Source organism: Gopherus flavomarginatus, chromosome 3 (assembly GCF_025201925.1).
Source record: "Gopherus flavomarginatus isolate rGopFla2 chromosome 3, rGopFla2.mat.asm, whole genome shotgun sequence".
Classification (NCBI taxonomy): Eukaryota; Metazoa; Chordata; order Testudines; family Testudinidae; genus Gopherus; species Gopherus flavomarginatus.
The window spans coordinates 72,088,563-72,110,690 of NC_066619.1; the positions used below are offsets into that span (position 1 = coordinate 72,088,563).

General features: G+C 38.9%; 1 protein-coding gene across 6 annotated transcripts in view; it reads left to right on the forward strand.

Annotated features, from left to right (window-relative positions):
- APC (APC regulator of WNT signaling pathway) overlaps positions 1-22,128 on the forward strand; it is a 193,452-nt gene that overhangs the window by 112,232 nt on the left and 59,092 nt on the right. For all 6 annotated transcript variants that reach the window (XM_050945539.1, XM_050945544.1, XM_050945540.1 and 3 more), the window contains one exon: positions 13,802-13,885. In XM_050945539.1, the coding sequence (XP_050801496.1) occupies positions 13,802-13,885 (84 nt within the window). The remainder of the gene's footprint in view (positions 1-13,801; positions 13,886-22,128) is intronic.

Here is a 22,128-nt window from a genome sequence, read left to right on the forward strand (position 1 = left end):
ATTGAAATCAATATATTTGAAAATGTAGCAAACATACAAAAAATTTAAATAAATGGTATTCTGTTATTGTTTAATAGCATGATTAATCGCAATTAAATTTTTTTAATTGCATGACAGCCCAAATAGAAATATATTGCAGAGAAACCAAAGGAAAAAATTGAAATTTCATGTAAAGGATATAAAGTTAAAGAGCATTCCTATATTCATACAGATTAAGAGGACACTTGAAGATTAATTAAAAATCATGCTCAAAGTATCAGTAAGACCCAAGTGAAGTGATTATCGGTATAAAAATAGACATTATCTGTTATGTCAGTAATACTGTCCATCCTGTTAGTATTTCTCATATTTGGTTTGAGACTCAGTCTTCCATCGTATTAGAGAGAGAGAGAAGGTAGATGAGCTAATATCTTTTGTAGGACCAACTTCTCTTGGTGGAAGATACAAACTTTGGGCTTCACAGAGCTGTTCCTGTCTGAGTAAGGTAGTCAGAGTGTATAAGCTAAATACAAGGTGGGACAGATAGTTATACGTAAGGGGCTCACACATGCTGTAGGAGACCACTGAAAATGAAAAGGACAATTAAGGGTTAGGAAGCAGAGAAGTGTATTAAAATTGTTGTCATCAGTCTTAAAACCAATGTCTCTGAGCCCCTGGTTTTAGTGTCTAGCAGAGTTCTGAATTTAAGTTCCCATGCTTGCCTTTTGAAAGTGTGGTACAGGTTACCTTTGAGGACACGGACTGAGAGGTCAGATATGGAGTGATCACTTTGTGAAAATTGTTCACTCACGGGTGACATATTTTTGTCTTTTATCATTTTGCTGTGAGAGTTCGTTTGGGAGTGTAGTGATTGTCTAGTTTCACCCATATAGTTGTTAGGGCATTTAATGTGCTGGATGAGGTACACCACTTGTGATAGGCATGTGTAGGACCCATGAATCTTGAAAGGTGTGTTATTGTGTAGTATTGATTATTGTAGCAGTGGAGATATGGCTGCAGGTTTTGCATCTGCTCTGTCAGGGTCTAGTGCCACTTGAAGTTGGTGTGCCCTGGTCTGTGGGGAGCTTCTAACGATTATATAAGTGAGGTTGGGGGAGTTTTTTGAAAGCCAAAAGGGAGAAGATGATTTCTTTTGGTATAGGGTCTCCATCAAGTATGGGTTGTAATTGTTTGATGATACCCCATATGGGTTTCAGTATGGGGTGGGAGGTGAAAACTAGGGGTGTTTGGTCAGTGGGTTGTTTTGTTTTTTTTCTGTGTTGAAGCAGGTTGTCCTGGGGTATTTGGGTGGCCCATTCTACGGTGCGATCTACTTCTCTGGTGGAGTGTTCTTGTCTGGTGATGGTGGTTTTAAGTTTGATAAGGTATGAATACCAGATTTTCGCCTTGGAGCAAATTCTGTAGTATTTTAGTACCTGGCTGTACATAACAGATTACTTGGTGTGTCTGGGTTAATTACTGGATCTATTTAAGTGTGGTGATCTGGGGTTTTCTTGGATATAGCCCTTCTGTAACGTTCCATTGTTGAAACTGATCGTATCATCCAGGAAGTTGATGCTAGTGTGGGAGTGTTCTAGAGAGTTTGATGGGTGGTTGGTAGTTGTTGAAGTTGTGGTGGAAATGTAAGATGGCATATAGGTCATCTCTCCAGAGGATGAAAATATCATCAAATGTGTCTCAGGTATATCATTGGTTCTGTAGTACATTTTTCCAGAAATACTTCTTAAGATAGACCATGAAGAGGTTTGCCTACTGGGGAGCCATCTTCTAGTACCCAGGGCTGTTCCCATCGCTTGGACAAAGAGTTTGTTGCTGAATGTAAAATTGTGATGGGTGAGGATGAAATGGATGAGTTTGGTGATGTGTTTAGGGAAGATTTCCTAGTGTTGTACATTATCTTGTAGGTATTTGAGGCAGGCAGCGATGCTGTCACGGTGAGGGATGTTGGTGTATTGGAAGGTGACACCCATGGTGGCAAGAATGGTTTTCTGGGGGAGGTTGTTAATACTGCAAAGTTTCTGGAGGAAGTAGCAGTTAATGTACAGATACAGTGTGTAGTTTCATCCACTGGGGAGTGTCCAGTCAACTGATTCATTTTTCCTCATGATCATCAGTGGGAATGTGCTAATTATGGGGTGGTTTCATCATTGTTGTGAAAAAATTCCTCGATGTGGAGTCGGCAGAAGAATTCTTCTAGTTCTCCACTTGTTAGTATGGTATCAGGTTCTGTGGTGGGGCAGAAGTTCAGTCCTTTGGAGAGTGAAGATACTTCAGTTCTTTTTGGGTGATATTTATTGACTGACTGTGTTGGAGTGTCGTATCGTGTCTCCGTGATGGGTCTTGGTGTCTTGGTTTTTCTCAAAGGTGGTCTGTTAGTTGTGAAGTTACTGTAGTTGGTTCTGTGTTTTGTTTTTGTATTGGATGGCTGTCATTGAGTTATTTGATAGTTGTTTTGAGTTTCCTGCAAGATCTCCAGGTAGGTTTCCTGGGTTTTTATTTCTTACAGTGTGTTGGCGCATGTGTTGGGCTCTTTTTTAAGAAGGTTTCTTTTGAAGTATGTAAGATGCAGAAGATAATTCCTCAGTTTTTCTGAGGTCCTTCTGCAGAGCAGTTCAGCATATTTGGATTTGTATGTAGTAGTCAAAGGGTTAGAGATGGTGAGTCCTCTGGGGATGATATTTTATTTCTTGCATCTGCCCAGGAAGCAAATATTGCTGTTCAGTCTGGCTACTTACTTCTGGCTTGCTTCATGTTGTGAAATTTCTCTTTTAATACTTAGAGTTTTGTTTAATGATATCTCAATTTTCTCATATGATTTCCAGTAACATAAACACTGCCTGAACATTTTTTGCTTTCTCCTTATCTTTATAATCTAAATCCCTTCAACATATTCTTACTCAGATCCTGATGAATATCCCACAATATTTTACAGTTCGGCATGGACACAGGTGAAAAAGTATAATTTCCCTATGCTTTGTGCAGGGATTCTTTGTCTGTTAGACTAACCTATTTCAGACTTGGACCAATATGTGAACGAAGCAGGATTCCAGACTTCTTTATTGCCTTTATTAGTAGTAGCAGTAAACATAAGCATTTATTTTATGGTAGCACTTAAAATCCATAATTGGGATTTAGGGGCCCAATTATGGCAGACTCTGTACATACATATATAAGACATAGGCGCCGATTCCATGGGTGCTCTGGGGCTGGAGCACCCATAGGAAAAAAAATGGTAGATGCTGAGCATCCGTCGGCAGCGCCCCCATCAGCTCCTCCCCCTCAATCCTAGTGCCTCTCGCCCACTGTGATCAGCTGTTCCGTGGCATACAGGAGGTGCTGGGGTGGGGGTGAGGGTAGAGTGTGCTCAAGAGGCAGGGCAAGGGTGCAGCGGGGGTGGGAAGAAGTGAGGCAGGGGTTCTGCACCCCCAGCATAATAGAAAGTCATATAAGATACAGTAGAACCTCAGTTACGAACATCACAGGAATGGAGGTTGTTCGTAACTCTGAACAAAAGGTTGTTCTTTCAAAAGTTACAACTGAACATTGACTTAATACAGCTTTGAAACTTTACAACACAGAAGAAAAATACTGCTTTCCCTTTATTTTTTTAGTAGTTTACATTTAACACAGGATTGTACCGTATATGATTTATTTTTTTTTACATCTCTGCTGCTGCCTGATTGCATATTTCCAGTTCCAAATGTGGTGTATGGTTGACTGGTCAGTTCGTAACTGTGGTGTTCGTAACTCTGCGGTTCTGCTGTAACACTTTTCCACTCATACTTTCAAACACTAAAGAGGAAAGGATGGTCTGGTGTTTAAATGACTGCACCAAGAGTAACATGATATGGGTTTAATTACTGGTTCTGTCACAGATTTTCTGTGTTGAATTTGGACAAATCATTTAATTTTTCCATTTCTCCGTATGTAAAATGGAGATATTTCCCTATTGCACAAGGTACTGTACAGAAACATTTTGTAATGTTTGTGAGGTACACAAATACTATTGTGATGAAAGCCATATAAGTACCTAGTTAAATATTTCCATTACAATCTGCTAGATTATTTATTTTGCAAGTATTGTTGCAACTGTTTGTGGCAGAAGTTGCCTCAAATCCTGAAAGGTCTGAATTTTTTTTTCTTTTATGGACCCATTTTCTCCCATTCCTTTTGTGTAATAAATTACTAATAGCACTTAAACCCAATTTTGGGGCAGTTTCAGTCATACATAGAATCATAGTAGAAATAGAATAATCTCTTTGGGTTATCCATTCCATCACTCTACCAATGCAAGATTGTTCCCGACAATATATTTTTTTAATGTTTTTAGTAGTATTAAGAAAATTCTTCTGCTCCAATAGAGGGATGATTATCTCCCTGCCTGATGTTGTGGTGTTGCATCTGTTAGTGCAGTCTAAAATTACATTGCCCTTTTCCTCTACCATATTGCTTAGAAGATTCATGCTGAATACTGTCCACTATTTTGTAACTTTGTCTCCCACTAAATACCAATATTTAGGGTAATTTTTTGACAGGTTTATTAGTCTGCATGTTTCCAAGATGAATATCATTTTGTGATTTATTTTTTCTCCCCATTTCTGAAACCTCTGGGTTTCTTTGTATTATTACTCTAGTTGGATTGGTATTTACAACTCTTCTCAATTTAGTATCACAGTACTCCTTACTTCTGCTTTCAGATCATTAATGAAGATGCTAAGTAAGATTGATCCCTGCAGTAACTACTGGATTATGCAAAGCTCTTCCGCTTTAATACACTAATATAACTTTCACTTATATAGGTGTCATGATCAGTTTCTCTTTTTGCAGCCATCCAATTTCCATTGGACAGGAAAATCCTATTTAATAAGCTTCAGGTTCTGGATATAGTCCATTATTATTGAGTTAATTATATAATCCTCCAGATGTTAAAGTCAAATATATTGTTTTGTTATTGAGCTTACATGTGAATGTTTTCTGGCTTTGACAGTTTTTTGGTTCATTATATATCTTTCACTAGTTTCTTGAATATGACAACTGCAGTACATATCTTGCTCTGCAACATAACTTTATTGCAATGTGTGTATTTTGCAGCATGTAATTTTTAGGTATTTTAAACTATCCCACTTAGTAAGCATGAAAATTACACTTGGTGGGAAGTGGGGGATACCTAGGAAACAAACCAACTTAATTGCTATCAAAGGTTTTAATAAAATGTCACTGAAACAACCAAAAGAACCAGCACCAAATCATTCTTCAAACTTTTTCTTAGTTTGTAGACTCTTTGGGGGCAGAGACTGTCTATTTTGTGTTTATACAGTGACTAGGATAATGGGGCCTTAGTCTATGATGATGGCTTCTGTTTGCTACTGAAATATAAATAATAATAAAGGTCCATATAACTGTCTTGCAGTGAGCTCTATAAGTCAACAAACTTGGATGTTGTAGGACCAGTGATGGGCACCATGTTTCATAGTCAAGAGCCCACCTCTTGAAAATATCCTGCTTCCAGCTCCCAGACTTTTAAGTATGGGGTCTTTTAGGTTGAGTGCTTGAACTGAAAACCAGCCGCAGCTCTGGTCCCAGCTGCTGCTCTACTCCTCGCTGTGGCTGCAGCCCCGGCTGTGGCTCCACTCCTGGCCACGACCCCAGCCACAGTTGAGACCACAGCTCCCAGCCCTGGCTCTGGCCCCAGCTCCCACGAGGCACTGACAGGTTCCATTACAGGTAAGGGGGGCACAACAAAAAAAGTGTGGGGACCACTGTTCTAAACTAACTAGAATCCATATCACATAGAGCTTTATTGATCAAAAACATCGACCTGAATTGCATCTGGAAATGAATTTGTAGCATGAATTGGATCACAGGTGTCATTTTCTCCCTTAAAGAAACCATGCTAAGCTACAAGCCACTGCATTCCGCAATAAGTGAAGCTTATGGCCCTTAGGGCTAGCTTCACATAAAGCATAATTGCAGTTACTAAACTGGAAGTGACAATGCCATCTAAAGATTGTTTTGGAACTAACAGAGTTGCTAGATTTATGTACCTTTTAATTTTTTTTTAAAAAGGCAAGGAAAAACCTTAATTGAATGGGCAGATATTAACTTTGGCGTCTCATCTAGATGTTTGATCAAACATCACCTCTCTTTTATCTTGATTGATCTTCATCTAAACATCAGTCTCAACTAGAGGCTAGTAAGAGAACCTGCTGTGTCTTGCTGGTGTTAGTGGAAGAGGATGCATCATCAACACTGGTATAGTATTACAGCCGAAACTGCCTCACTCATCTATTTCTACTGCAGCTGCTGCCACCACCACCACCACAGCAGCTGCTCCCTGGAGCCCTAGTCAAGGACCAGGACCACATTGTGCTAGGCACTGTACATAGACAGGACACTAAGACAGTCCCTGCGTAAGAGCTAACAATCTAAGAATAAAACAGAAGACAGCAGATGAATTGAGACAGAGAGACTGGGAAGTACAAGGAATCAGGAAGATATTGGTCAGTATGCTAGACAGTGGTCTCAGCACACTGGCAGCCTACCCAGGGTTGTTTTTCGTAGATATGGCAGAGGAGAGTTTTATAGAGGAACTTGAAGGATAATGATATCTTTGCAAAGAACCTCCCTACCATGAGATCAGTGTGGGAGAAAGCACAAAAGTGCTTATTTGAAAATTTAAGAAGGGTTGATGGATGCTGGCATCATGGGCCAGTCAGAAGCAAGCACAGACAGCTCCATAGCAAATGAGAGAGAGAATGGTGACTATTAGAGGACTTGAAAGTGAAGATAATCAGCTTACGTTTGATGCAATGAAAAGTGGGGGAGTCAGAGGAAGGATTCAAAGAAGGGGGTGATGTGGTCAAAGCAGTGTGCTTAAGAAATTTATTTTTGCAGTAGCATTCTGAATAGATATGATTGGGCCAAGAAAGCATTTGTGAGAGCTTGGAAAGAGAATTTTAGTTGTGTGGATGGATAAGAAAGGCTGTGTCTTAAAGATGTTAAGCAGAAAGAATTGGCAAGATTTAGACATAGCATGCATGTGAGGACCTAGAGAGAGGTTTGTGTCAAAATCAATGCCCAGTTGACAGGCCTGAGTAAAGTGATCAAAAATGAGGTGGCAAGCAGGGTTTGGGTGAGAGTTTAGGAGGTCTGTTTTAGCTATGTTGAGTTTAGCAGAAGCTAAATATCAATGAGGAAGTATCAGTCAGGCTCAGAGTTTAGTTTTGACAGACAGAGGGAGACAGGTCTGCAGTAAAGAGAAACATCTGTGCGTTATCAGCATAAATGTAGTAGTGTAATTTGTGTTTGTGGATGATATTGCCTATAAGGTGAAAAGGGAAAAAGAGGATCAGGGACAGAGTCTTGTGTTACCCCCACAGAAAGTTGGAGGAGGAATGAGGAGGATCCTCCAAAGCAGTGGTTCTCAAAGCCCGTCCGCCGCTTATTCAGGGAAAGCCCTTGGTGAATCACAACCAGTGGGAGCCTCGATCGGCTGAACTTGCAGATGCAGCAGGTAAACAAATCAGCCTGGCCCACCAGGGGCTTTCCCTGTACAAGCGGCGGACAAGCTTTGAGAACCACTCCTCCAAAGGACATGCTGAAGGAGCAATTAGAGATGTAAGAGAACTTGGAGAGGACAGTCACAGAAGTCAAAGAGGGACAAGATTTCAAGAAGAGTTTTACTTCATAAAAGACAGCTGCTGGTAGGCCCCTGTGTACACTTGGAATGGGAGTGGGGAACAGCATAAAACTCTACCTACAATGTTAAGCCACAGAAGAGAACCCTTACAACAGACGAACACTTCCATAAATCCACTTGTTCCTCTCAAGACAAAAAAATGGAGCCATTCATATGCCATTCCAGTTCTTCGTTGAGTCCTTTTATTAGATATTGGATCAATTTGTTGTTGCTCTTTAGTTGTATTTTTGTATATGCACTTAGAGATATATGATAAGCCCCTTACAAACATTACAAATAAATTAATGCGTTATTTCCATTTTCATCTCCTCACAATTAAAACCTGCTTACAAGTGAAAAAAAAAGTCTCATTATACTCTGGTCTCTACTAGATGTCTGTCTACATCAGAAAACCACTGTTCATTTTGGCATAGTGGTTAGTCACTTCACAAAAGGTGTCTAAGACTAGACATAAGAATGGCTATACTGGGTCAGACCAATGGTCCATCTAGCCCAGTATCTTGTCTTTCAACAGTGGCCAGTGCCAGGAGCTTCAGAGAGAATGAACACAACAGGCAATCCTGAAGTGATTCATCCTCTGTTGTTCACTCCTAGCTTCTGGTGAAGAGAAGCCAGGGACACCCAGAGCATGGTGTTGTATCTATGCTCATCCTGGCTAATAGTCATTGATGGAGCTGTCCTCCATGAACTTATCTAGTTCTTTTTTGAACCCTGTTCGAGTTTTGGCCTTCGCAGCATCCCCGGCAAAGAGTTCCACAAGTTGACTGTGCAGTGTGTGAAGAAGTGCTTCCTTTTGTTTGTTTTAAACCTGCGGCCTAGTAATTTCATTTGGGTAACACTTAGTTCTTGCTTTATGTGAAAAAGTAAATTACATTTCCTTATTCACTTTCTTCTCATCAGTCAAGATTTTGTAGACCTCTGTCATATCTCTCTTTAATGGTCTCTTTTCCAAGCTGAAAAGGCCCAGTCTTATTAATCTCTCCTCAGACAGAAGTTGTTCCATACCTCTCATCATTTTAGTTATCCTTCTCTGTATCTTTCTCAATTCCAGAGTATCTTTTTTGAGATGGGGTGTCCAGATCTGAACCCAGTATTCAAAGCGTGGATTTATAGAGGCATTGATATTTTCTGTCTTATCTATCCCTTTCCTAATGGTTCCTAACACTCTGTTATCTTTTTTGACTACTGCTACACATTGAGCAGATATTTTCAGAGAACTATCCACAATGACTCCAAGATCTTTCTTGAGAAGTAACAGCTAATCTAGACCCCATAATTTTGTATGTATAATTGGGATTATGTTTTCTAATGTGCATTATTTTGCATTTATCAACCTTGAATTTCATCTGCCATTTTGTTACCCAGTCTTGTGAGATCCCTTTGAAACTCTTCACAATCTGCTTTGGTCTTAACTATCTTGAGTAATTTTATATCATCTACAAATGTTGCCACCTCACTATTTACCCCTTTTTCTTGATCATTTATGAATATGTTGAACAATATAGGTCCCAATACAGAGCCCTGGGGAACACAACTATTTACCTTTCTCCATTCTGAAATTTATTTATTCCTACCCATTGTTTCCTATCTTTTAACCAGTTACTGATCCATGAGAAGACCTTCTCTCTTCTCCCATGACTGCTTACTTTCCTTAAGCCTTTGGTGAGGGGCCTTGTCAAAGGCTTTCTGAAAGTTTAAGTGTACTATATCCCCTGGATCACCCTTGTCCACATGTTTGACCCCCTCAAAGAATTCTAATAGATTGGAGAGGCATGATTTCTCTTTACACAACCATGTTCTCTCTTTTCCAGCAAACTAGTGGAAGAAATACAAATTAGGATATAGATATACTAGAGTAACTAAGCTCTGTGTGAGAAAATTTGTACAGCATTAACCAGTGCTACTAACCCAATTTTTTGTGCTTCTCTGGTCACATTTTTAATGCTATTTTTTCCATAGTAAAAGTAAGGGGAAATATTAAGTAGACATTAATGTGAGTGTCTATAAATAAGATGTTCAGTATTTTGGAACAAAATTTAATCTCACGATCCAGGGTGCAATTTAATTCTGCTCGTGTTTTTCTGAACATCTGAGAACTTTATACCAAAAAACAAAAACCCAAGAAAACAAAAAAATACCAACTTTGATCTTATAGTTGATTTGAGTTTGTACGTGTGTCTTGACTCTTTCATACCTAGTGTGATTTCAGTGGAATAGTTGAGTTTTGTATCTAGACTCAGCTGAGTTCACAAATTCATCAGATAAAGGCTGATTTAAAAGGACAAATTCTGAGCATGTCATGAGGACTCTTCATTTTTGGTCTAAAAAGGTTAAGGAAAACCACCTGTCTTTCATAATCTGTTCTTTGTGCCTGATCTTTCCCATTTCTTCCTTAACCTTTTTTTTCTCTGCTGCTAATGATAGCTCACCTCAACTGATCACTCTCCTTATAATGTGTATGGCAGGGGTAGGCAACCTTTCCAAAGTGGTGTGCCGAGTCTTCATTTATTTACTCTAATTTAAGGTTTCGCGTGCCAGTAATTCATTTTAATGTTTTTAGAAGGTGTCTTTCTATAAGTCTATAATATATAACTAAACTATTGTTGTATGTAAAGTGAATAAGGTTTTTAAAATGTTTAAGAAGCTTCATTTAAAATTAAAATAAAATGCAGAGCCCCCCGGACCAGTGGCCAGGACCCAGGCAGCGTGAGTGCCACTGAAAATCACCTCGCGTGCCGCAGGTTGCCTACCCCTGGTGTATAGTAACACCCATTGTTTCGTGTTCTCTGTGTGTGTGTGTGTGCGTGTATATATATATATATTCCTACTGTATTTTCCACTACATGCATCTGATGAAGTGGGGCTGTAGCCCACGAAAACTTATGCTCAAATAAATTTTAGTCTCTAAGGTGCCACAAGTACTCCTGTTCTTTTTATGGATACAGACTAACACGGCTGCTACTTTGAAACCTGTCATTGGACAGTGCAAGCTCATTATTTAGTTCGCCACTTTGTCAAAGGAAAGTGGACATGTGCCAGCTTTTGTAATCTGAGCTGAGTTTCCCCCAAGCACTTCAAACAAACGCACACTGTTTTAGGTAAAATATAAAACAGATTTATTAACTACAGAAAGATAGATTTTAAGTCATTATATATAGCAGGCATAGAGATCAGAGTTGCTTACATCAGAATAAACTCAGTCTAAATTCTACAGACTAAGTAAGGTTTGATTCAAGCAGTCTCTCACCCTAATAGATGTTACAGGCTGTTCACAGTTCTCACTACACAGACTGGATTCCCTTCCCAGTCTGCGACCAGTGCCCCTGTTCCAAGTCTTTATCTTCCAGATAACCTTCCAGGTGTTGAGGTGTAGAGGAGAGAGGCCAAGTGATTATATCACTGTCCCTCTTTTATACTTGCTTCCAGTTGCTAGAAAGATTCTTGGTGTGATGTGGCAGGTAAGGCATCTATAACTGTGTATGTGCCCTCCTCAAGAAGTCTTTGGGATAATGGATTCTTGATGGGCCATCGACGCCTGTCTGGCCAGTGATAGTTGCCCCTTCGTTGCTACTGAAAGGCTTCAGCTGTGGGCATCTCCCAACCTCACAACATATTTCAGTAACACATATAGCAATACTTCATAACTTCACATTCAATGATAGTACGTACAATTCAACAGGATATTACGGTCCAACAGATCAAGACTTTTGAAATAATACCTCACAAAGCATGTGTCAAGGTATTTTTCCCCCAGTTTGAACTTTAGCATCCAAAAGTGGGGACCTGCATGGACACTTCTAAGCTTAATTTCTAGCTTAGATCTGATAGCGCCGCCACCAGCCAAAATATAGTGTTTGGCACACTTTCTGTTCCCCCAAAACCTTCCCTGGGGAACCCCAGACCCAAACCTCTTGGGTCTTAAAACCAGGAGAAATAAACCATCCCCCATCCTTCCCCCTCCCAGACTTTCCCTTCCCTGGCTACCCTGAGAGGCTCCACTGATCCAAACTGCTTGGATCTTAAAACAGAGAGGAATTAACCTTTCCCCTCTCTTTTCCCCCCACCAATCCCTGGTGAGTTCAGACCCAATCCCCCTGGGTCATAAACAAGGGGGGAAAAAATCAATCAGGTTCTTAAAAAAGAAAGCTTTTAATTAAAAAAAGAAAAAGTAAAAATTAGCTCTGTAAAATTAGGATGGAAAATGTTTACAGGGTAGTCAGATTTATATAGCCTAGAGGGACTCCCTCCCTCCTAGCCTGATATTCCAAGTACAGCAAACAGAGGTAAAACTCCTTCCAGCAAAATACACATTTGCAGGTTAAGAAAACAAACATAAGACTAATCCGCCTTTTCTAGCTAGTACTTACTATTTTGAACATGAGAGACTGTTTCAGAAAGATTGGAGAAACCTGGGTTGCACATCTGGTCCCTCTTAGCCCCAAGAGCGAACAACAAACAAAACAAACAGCACAAACGAAGACTTCCCTCCACCAAGATTTGAAAGTATCTTTTCCCCCGATTGGTCTTCTGGTCAGGTGTCAGCTAGGTTTACTGAGCTTCTTAACCCTTTACAGGTAAAAGAGACATTAACCGTTAACCATCTGTTTATGACAGCATGCATGGTACAAAACATATCATAAACATATGGGAGATCCAGGGTGCTACTTTGAGGTGTGTCACACATATACATTTAAAAAAACAGATCAAATATTAGGAAGCAAGGGGCACTAATGCTTGCAAAACTTAAAATTAAGCACAGGTATGTAAAACTAGGTTTTTAAGAAGTCTACACTCAAAACTATTTCATTGTTTCAAAACAAGAAACAAGATTATAGATTATAACATTTTACCTAAAACTTCATTGAAAGGACTTAAACAGAGCTATACTGAGCTAAAACTGCTGTAGAAACTATTTAGTTTTAGTTAAGGGTATATTGTACAAGTCATGGACAGGTCACAGGCTGTGAATTTTTGTTTACTGCCCATGACCTGTCCATGACTTACTAAAAATACCCATAATTAAAGTGTAGCCTTATTCATAAGCACCAGAAAAATGATCAGGCAGTCCTTCCAAATGTTCCAGTTCCTTTCTTATGAGTAAGCTGAATATGGACATTTACAACAATGCTTCAGTCAGAAAAAGATATTTCCAAATATTTCAGTATTCTGTGTGCTCACAGTAAGAAATCATACAGAGTGGAGTAACAATATGATGTGACACCCACAACTGGTCACAGGCTAATTACTTACAAACTGGACATTTTTTAGCTGCAACAGAATACCTTTAAATAATAATGTAACTCCCATTTTGAGAGGATGAAAATGTTTTCTCAACCCTAAAACTATGAGAGAGATCTGGTTTTAGTATCCATTAATATCAGACTGTTACTCTTGAGTTCTTTTGAAGTTTGTGTATTTTTTTACCTAGTTTCCTATTGTTACTACTTAGCAAGACTTCTGTATTTAACACTGTCTTACTGTCTTTGATTATGCAAATTGGTGTTTCTGAAGTCAGTTTTCAGTAATGTGAAAGTAATTGTGATAGGGCTAATACAGGATTGTAGTAGTACACATTGTTTGACCAAAGAATGGCTAATAAGTAATACATGGAAGTTATTCAACGTTTTACAGGCTGAAAACACTCTGCAAATGTAAATCTTCACAACACCTCTATAGGATAGCTATGTATTTAGTTTTATCCATATTGTACAAACAGTGCTTCTAAGACAGGTGAAGTAACTTTCTCAAGACTACACGATACAGCAATGAAGCGGGAGGAAACTGTTTAGGGAGGGGGAAGTATATTCTGGCTAATGTGTCTCTTACCATACTTTGATAGTTTATATAGTATGTCAGTTTAAGAATAGATCCCAATTAATGTCAGTTGTAGTAAAAATCCAGCTGACCATTATGTTGTGTAAAGTATTTTCATGTATGCCTCTTTTCATGGGTATGCACAGTTACTGAAATTATCACGCTAATAAAGTTGTTGTTTTCTAGTCAACAGTTTTTGCCATAAACTCTTTTTTCACATTGTCATTTTCCACAGTAAATATTTATTTTTTAAAAAAACTATAAATTTGAAAATTTATTCATTTTTAGGTAAGAGTGGCAAGAATTCAGCAAATAGAGAAGGACATACTTCGTATACGACAGCTCTTGCAGTCACAAGCAGCTGAAGCAGAGGTTAGTGAGCATTTGCCTTTTTTTGCTTAGAGAACGTGCGCGTGTGTGTTTGTAGGTTTTAAACAAAGCAAAAAGTAAATCCTACAACACTTAATAGAATGAACTGGGTGGGCTAGAATATTTTGGCTCAACAAATGACATGTTGTAATTACAGTGTATCTTGATGTTGGTTCCTCTGCTATAGTCTTTCTTTTCCTAGTCTTATCTTTGCGGGAGAGGAAGAAATATTAGTTTTGCTGTGAGGACTACTGTTCTATTGCTTCAGCCAAGAAAATGGGTGCCTCTTGCTTTCTCAACCATTGTAGCTTTATGAATTAGTCAGTGGGAATTGCAGTTATAGCCTTCTGTCTTCCTTGGCAGTACATTTTAATAACATTACTTCAGTGTATTTCAAATGAGCTAAAGCTAGAGATGCAGAGAGCAGCCTGGGTTACTGCTGCTCTACAGGTCTGGTGAGTACCAATATTTCAGTTAAAAATCCAGGTTCAAGAATTCAATAAAGAGACAAGACTGCAATGCCTTAGAAAAGTTGGACTGAGATTTAGCAAGTAACTATTATAGCCAAACTATTTGATCAAAGGATTTGCCGTGTTGTTTTCCTAATATATCTGACAAGAGTATAGTAATTCTCTTTCTAAATTTAGAGATCTGATGAGGCGCTACATGGTTTGTTAATTTTCTGAGAAGTACAGCTGGGAAAAGGGTGAATACTTATCCAGTTTGTGTCAGACTTTATTTTAGAAGTCTTATATCACACTTCAGGAAAATGCTGATATATAAATAAAGATGATGGGATTCCTGTGCTATTGCATGCCAAATTCTATTATAGTGGTCACCAGTAGCAATCAGTGTAGTTAAGTTGTAAATCAGTTTCCATTATGAGCCCATTTTACATACTTGTATCTTACCCAAACATTCACCACTGGGGCTGAAATTTTCCATAGTTGGCCTGTGTCCAAAATTATGTTTTTAAGTTCAAGAAAATTTTTGCCATTTTGGAATTGAGGATAAAAACTAGCGTTTTTCTAATATAAAAAGAGTTCTGACTGTTTTTCAGAGAATAACTAACAGAACCTTGAAATTTGACATTATAGGAGGAGATAATAGCAATGACTGTAATTAAGGTTGTCTAACACTTTCCATTATAAGCCACAGTTTACAGTGGCTTATAACTTAGTCATACTTTAAAAATTTTCCCTGCTTGCTTTATGCCTCAGGCTAACTTTGAGTTTCGGTGGCAATGGTTCAACCATTTTAGAGAATGAAATGGAGGGGGTGATATTTTTTTCTAGTGGCAAGGAATTTTTGGTTTATGTGTGATGGTGGGGTGTTCGTTTTAATTTGTAACCATTTCTTTCAGTGCTTCCAGCACTTCCTTACTTTGGAACAGAAACTTGAAATTTGACTAGAGTAGTACTGGGGCAAAATGCCTTTTGCTGTCCCCATGAAAATCTTCCCAGATTTGGATGAGTTACTAAAACGTCTGAAAATGACTATTTGCACATGCTCAGTAGAGCTTGTTAGAGCAGGGGTTCTCAAACTGGGTGTTGGGACCCTTCGGGGTCATAAGGTTATAACATGAGGGGTCATGAGCTTATAACATGGGGAATCGTGAGCTGACAACCTCCACCCCAAATCCCACTTTGCCTGCAGCAGTTATAATGGTGTTAAATATATAAAAAATGTTTTTAATTTATAAGGGGGGTCGCACTCAGAGGCTTGCTATGTGAAAGGGGTCAGCAGTACAAAAATTTGAGAGCCACTGTGTTACAGGCTTATTGCTAAAAACTTCAAACATGCCACTGTACTTAGCATGCTCTAGCTTCACTGATCTGTCTTCATGGCAAATGTATTGAGCATTCTCCCAGTCACACTAAGTCTCCTATGTAGAATGCACAAAGCTAAAGATTGATAGGAGGAACACAGAAGCCACATGGAAAGGTGTACTGTGCTGGAACCCAAGGGGAGATGACCATGAGTTCTAGTCTCAGTTGTTTCACTGACTAATATTAATTCTGTGCACTTTACAACCCTTATTATTGAGCAAGCCCTCATAGTCCTACCTTAGGAGGCAGACAAGTATCTTTCTTCCATTTTACAAATAATGTTAACTGAGAGATTATACTAGGTCACTTCTGGCAGAGCTGGAAATAGAACCCTGATTTAGAATCATAGAATATCAGGGTTGGAAGAGACCTCAGGAGGCTATCTAGTCCAATCCCCTGCTCAAAGCAGGACCAACACCAACTAAATCATCCCAGCCAGGGCTTTATCAAGCTGGGCTTTAAAAACATGAAGCCTGAAAGAAGTTACAGTAGTCTGGAAAGGTTGAGAGCCAGTGTATTAGACCACATTCCCTCTATAGCTAGGAATAGAAACCAGGATTCCTGATCTCTAACATTACTTTTCTGTCTAACAAATTGTTTTGTAAACCACAAAGAGTGTCACATCTGGCTCTCAACCTTTCCAGACTAAGTATCCCTTTCACGAATCTAGCTTGTCTTGTGTACCCCCAAGTTTCACCTCACTTAAAAACTATTTGCTTACAAAATCAGACATAAAAAACAAGATTTAGGAGATTTAGGGGAGATTTAGGTTGGACATTAGGAAAAAGTTCCTAACTGTTAGGGTTGTTAAACACTGGAATAGATTGCCTAGGGAAGTTGTGGAATCTCCATCTCTGGAGATATTTAAGAGTAGGTTAGATAAATGTCTATTAGGGATGGTCTAGACAGTATTTGGTCCTGCCATGAGGGCAGGGGACTGGACTCGATGACCTCTCGAGGTCCCTTCCAGTCCTAGAGTCTGAGTCTGAGTCTGAGTCACAGCACACTGTTACTGAAAAATTGCTTTCTTTCTCATTTTTACCATGTAATTATAAAATAAATCAATTGGAATATAAATATTGTACTTACATTTCAGTGTATAGTATATAGAGCAGTATAAACAAGTCATTGTATGACATTTTAGTTTGTACTGACTGACTTCGCTAGTGCTTTTTATGTAGCCTGTTGTAAAACTAGGCAAATATCTAGATGAGTTGATGTACCCCTTGGAAGACCTCTGAGTACTCCCAGGGTATATGTACCCCTGGTTGTGAATCACTGACAGAGAGGACAACAGCTTCCTACTGCTACTACTTACTCATTTAGCTCAATTGGAAGAGATTTGTGCTTTAAAAGGTCTTGGATTCCAACCCCACTGATGTCCCATGTGATGGATCAATATAGTTCCCCATGATGGAATTTCTCTCTCAGTTGAATGTTAAGGTTGGATAGTCAGGACTGAAAAGTTAGAAAATGTCAGAATTAGGGCAAACTTAATTTGGCCCCCTGTCCTTAAATATTATAATACAGTTTTAATTAATTTAATTACTTAATTCTTTACTGTTTGTTCTGTAGGACCTCTGCCTACTTTAGTACACAAGGTAGAGAATGAGGTAGAGAGTTGCAAGAAGAGAGAGGATATTCTCTGTGCATGTAAGGCAAAGAATGAGGATCCCGGAGAGCTGGGTTCCAGCTCAGCTCTTCCATAGACTTTCCATGTGCTGATTTTGGGCAAGACTATCACAGTGCATACTCACAAGGGGAATTAATTAAAGTTGCAAAGCAACCTTAATTCTCTCATTTCGTAGCTCTTGCATGCTTGGCCTTGCAAACTTGCAAAGCTAATAGCTTGAGAATTCCCAGTATTGAATTATGTTTCCTTTTTTCCTCTTCCTGTGTTGCTCTGACATTGACTTAAACCAGCGATTCCAGCAATGTAATGTAAAATATCTTTTTATTTACTATTAATTAACATTCTTTACTCTAGAGCAAAGAAGAAACAATACAGCAGCATTGCCATAATGGGAGTCAGTTCAGATTTCCCTAGAGACCAATAGAGCTTATTTAAACTACAAATAGGTTTTGTTTTCTTTTTTTAAAAACTGCATCATAAATCTTTATTTTGTTTGAAATATCTGGTTCTTTCTCTTATACAACTTCACTGGTGGTTTTGGTGTGATTTTTTTTTGTAATAGATTGCTTTCAGTTCAGAGATACACTCTTGTTGTGTGACATTTAGAGGGTTTTTCCCCACTTTTGATGTAGAAGAAAAAAAAACATTGCAGTTCATCTTTATTTCGAGAAGATTAGTTTACTGTCCCTCACACTTCCATGTTCCATGTCGCAAATGATGTCACTTTCTAGTAAGATGCTTACTAGTGATGGGAGGGAAACCCAGAAATAACCTTTTTAGTGTATGGTGTTTTCTTTAAATATGATACCTTTTTTATTATTAGAAAAACATAATCCTTGACACATTAATTTTCAGACTGCTGTGTTGAACAAAATGAGTGAGCTTTATTTTAAAGATCTGATTTTTACAGTAAATCTGCATCTAAAAATCTGTTCTTAACCCTGGCTTGGTCTCAGAAAGAGAGAGAGCAATCAATGGTACTATCCCTCATGACCGAAATATACCTTGTGTACATGTCCAAAAGTGTTCAATCGATAGGGAGTCCATGGTCAATTGATGTTACCTTGATAGCTTGTAGGGGGAAAGCCTCGAATAACTGAGGCTTAATTGATTTTTTCCTGCCAGTGTGGATGCAGCACACTAGCACATTCAGTATAGTTTTATCAGAGCTGACAGCTCCCTCAGCAGGCAAATTAAGCAGTTCAACAAATAGGCCCTGCCCCTGCACCCTACCTTCGGTGATGTCCCTGCACAGGCCTTCTGCCATGCAATAACCCCTCTGAAATATCCACGTTCCAGTAACAGCTCATCTCCAGCTGTGTGGTGATGCTACTGGAGAGCAGCATGCATGGGGGAGCAAGGCTGGAATGAGAAAATATTCTAAGAGAAGAGATAGCAGTCATAGCTAGTCATCCACAGCTGGATCACCAATTGAGGATCTGCAGAGCTGCTACAGGGTGATATGGGAACCATGGCTGAGCATTTCAGAAACTCAGGGGCTAAAGAGGGCATGGGAGGGGAAAGAGAGGGAGGTTCTGCCAACAGACTCAGGAGGTTCGCTAGCTGAGAGAGATGGTATCTTGCTGTCAAATATTATAGCCACCCCACCAGAGTTGGGTAAAGCAGTGCTAGCATGGAAATATTACACACAGTGTCAAACACTCAGCTTCTATATCACTAATTGTTATGTCTTGTGTAGACAAGGCCTCCCCCTGTTCTGCTGAAGGATTGTAGTACAATGTGTAATACCCACCCATCTTTAGAAACGCTAATAGCACTTGGACACAGCTAGGGAATTAAGGACCATATTTGTTTAAACTTGAGTTATCTTGCCAGTGAGTATTTGGAGACTCTTTAATACACAAATAGGCCATGGCAGCATATCACATCAATGCAACTTCAGAAAGGGCTGCTTTTAGGGGCAGGAAATATATGTGACCACCTGGTGGTGGTGAGAGTGTCAGTAACAGTGAAATCATTATTGTTTTTACTGAAAACAATAACATTTAAAGCTCTTTGGGACATATATTATGTTACTTTACAGTGCCTACTATAGTGGAGCCCAACTTTGTTGTGGTCTTTAGATGCTACTGTAATATAAATAAGCAATGATTTGTTGTGCCATTAGGTTGACATCTTTATGGCATATATAAGGCTTCTATCCTTGTAGAATCTCAGACCAATAGATACTAGTAGTATAAGCTTGGATAATATATCATACCAAAAAAATTCAGCCTGAAGGAGACAGCCAAAATAGAAAATTTCAGTCCAAAAGGTTAAAATCTGGCAAAGTTTTATAAGCCAGTGAAAACGGGGTATTATAATGAAAAGTGTCAGGAAACTTTACTTACAGAGGTGGCAGTGCCACTTCTGCCTTATAAGACCCATTTTACATATATTTTCTGTGGAATGAAATGCTTATACTGAGTTTAGGAGCCATCTACCTGTTCTGTTCTCAGTACATTTTTGAGTGAGGGCACCTCGAAAGATGAACAGTTTTGGTTGGCAGGTACAAATGTAAATTTGCATATAGATAATTTTTTTTAAAAGCCATTTTGCTGTAAGTGCCTTCCTTAAATATTTTACTTTGTTGTTTTAATTTACTGTACAGGTACAAACACTACCAACTTATTATTCGTAATTTGTAGTAGGAGAAGTGTGTTTTCATTGGAAAATATTGATTGCTGTAGACAGAAGATAAAAGGATTTATTTTACCCAGAGATTATTTTCATCAAGCTTTACACTGTTTTTTTTATGCAACATAAGTAATTGCAGCTGTTAGGGATTTGGCAGGCTAGTATTTTTCTTTGTGATTCAGCAGCAGCAAAATTCAGCTTCATTTGTTTTATTCTAGTGATTGGACCCAATTTTTTTGTTCATCCAGTATCCTTTGTTTTCTGTTTCTATTCTTTTTGTATCTGTGGTGAAATACAGTAAAACAAACATTTATTCTTTTGGTATCTTCAGAACGGGAGTGTACCTGCAGTGTTTGACCCTCAAAAAAATAAAATGGGCACGGGGCATTGTGAAGTAATAATTCATTTTTGCCCAGACAAGTCATCAGTTGCAGCCAACAGCTGACTACTTTTGCAAATGATTAGTCACTGTTGTTCAGAATCAGAGCTATTGCTAGCCAATCAGCACAGCGATGATAAAAGCTTGACTATTGGAACAGATTTCAGGAGTGTGTGTATGTGTGTGTGTGCGCGCGCGCGTGCACCCATGCAATGCCCTGTACTCTAGTAGGTGCACTAACCTGCAAGATCAGCGGTTATGAGTTCTAGTCCAGGGTCTTCCACCAACTGCATTTCACAACCCGTACTATGAGCCAGGGTCTCAAACTGCTACCTTGAGGGATAACTATTATTCACCCATTTCAGATAAGATAACTTGCACAAGATTATTTCAGGCAGTAATTGGAATAGAACCAGGTTTCTAATATAACAGAGCCAAGGCCAGAATGGATAAAAAAATCAAATTTTTAATTTTGATCTGATTTTTTATTTAAATTGGATGTTTAGATTTCAATTAAATATTTTTCATTTTACAAATAAACCTATTTAAAATTAAATTCGAAATTGACAACCTATGTTAAGTCTAAACTTACTACAAGCTGTTAAAATAATGTAAATTAAATAAATAAAATATTAAGCAGTACATTGTGCTGCCAAAGTTATAAAGAGAGTCAAACCATTGAACTGGTAGAAGTCTCTGGCTAAGCACTGGATCACTGAATTCTAATAGGTGGTGAGGCATGATTTCCCTTTTCAAAAGCTATTAACTTTTCCCCAATGTATTGTTTTCCTCTGTGTGTCTGATAATTCTGTTCTTTACTATAGTTTCAGCCAATTTGCCTGGTACTAAAAATAGGCTTACCAGTCTGTAATTGCCAGGAATGTTTGGAACCTTTCTTTAGCGCACTGGATGAGGTACACCACATGTTGTGATAGCAATGTGTCTAACCCCTGGATCTTGAAAGGCTTGTTGTGGGGGTGTTGATCATTGTAGCAGTGGAGATATGTCTACAGATTTTGGATCTGTTGTTCTGGCAGAGTCTGGTGCTGTTTTGAGTTGGTGTGTCCTGGTCTGTGGAGAATTCGCTTCTGATGATGAACTACGAGAGTTTGGAGGGTTGTATGAAGGCCAGAAGAGGGGGTCTGGAAAGACTTTTTTCAGGATGTGGTCCCCATTGAATATGGGTTGTATATGTTTAATGAAACCTTATATGGGCTCCAATGTGAGGTGCTAGGTGACAAATAGGGGCGTGCAGTCGGGGAGGGAGGTTTATTTCTGTATTGAAGCAGGTTCTTTCGGGGTGTCTGGGTGACATACCTTTCAAGATCCATCAGTCCACACACTATCATAACATATGGAGTACCTCATCCAGTGCATTAAATGCCCAAGTAACGACTATGTGAGTGAAATGAGACAATCACTATGCTCTCAAATGAACTCTCAGAGAAAAATAATAAAAGAAAAAACACATCATCATCTTTCACAAAGCGATCAGTCTATATTTGACCTCTCAATCCTCGTCCTCAAAGGAAACCTGCGCAACACCTTCAAAAGATGAGCATGGGAGCTTAAATTCATAACTTTGCTAGATACTAAAAATCATGGACTGAATAGAGACACTGTATTTATGGCTTATTATAACAATCTGTAACTCACTAACTCACAACCACACCCAGATTTTCCCCCTCCTCTTTTCCCTCCCTGTGACTGGAGAGGTGTTTACTGGACAGGTCACCTAGAATGATCCCATTAAATATGTATTAACTAC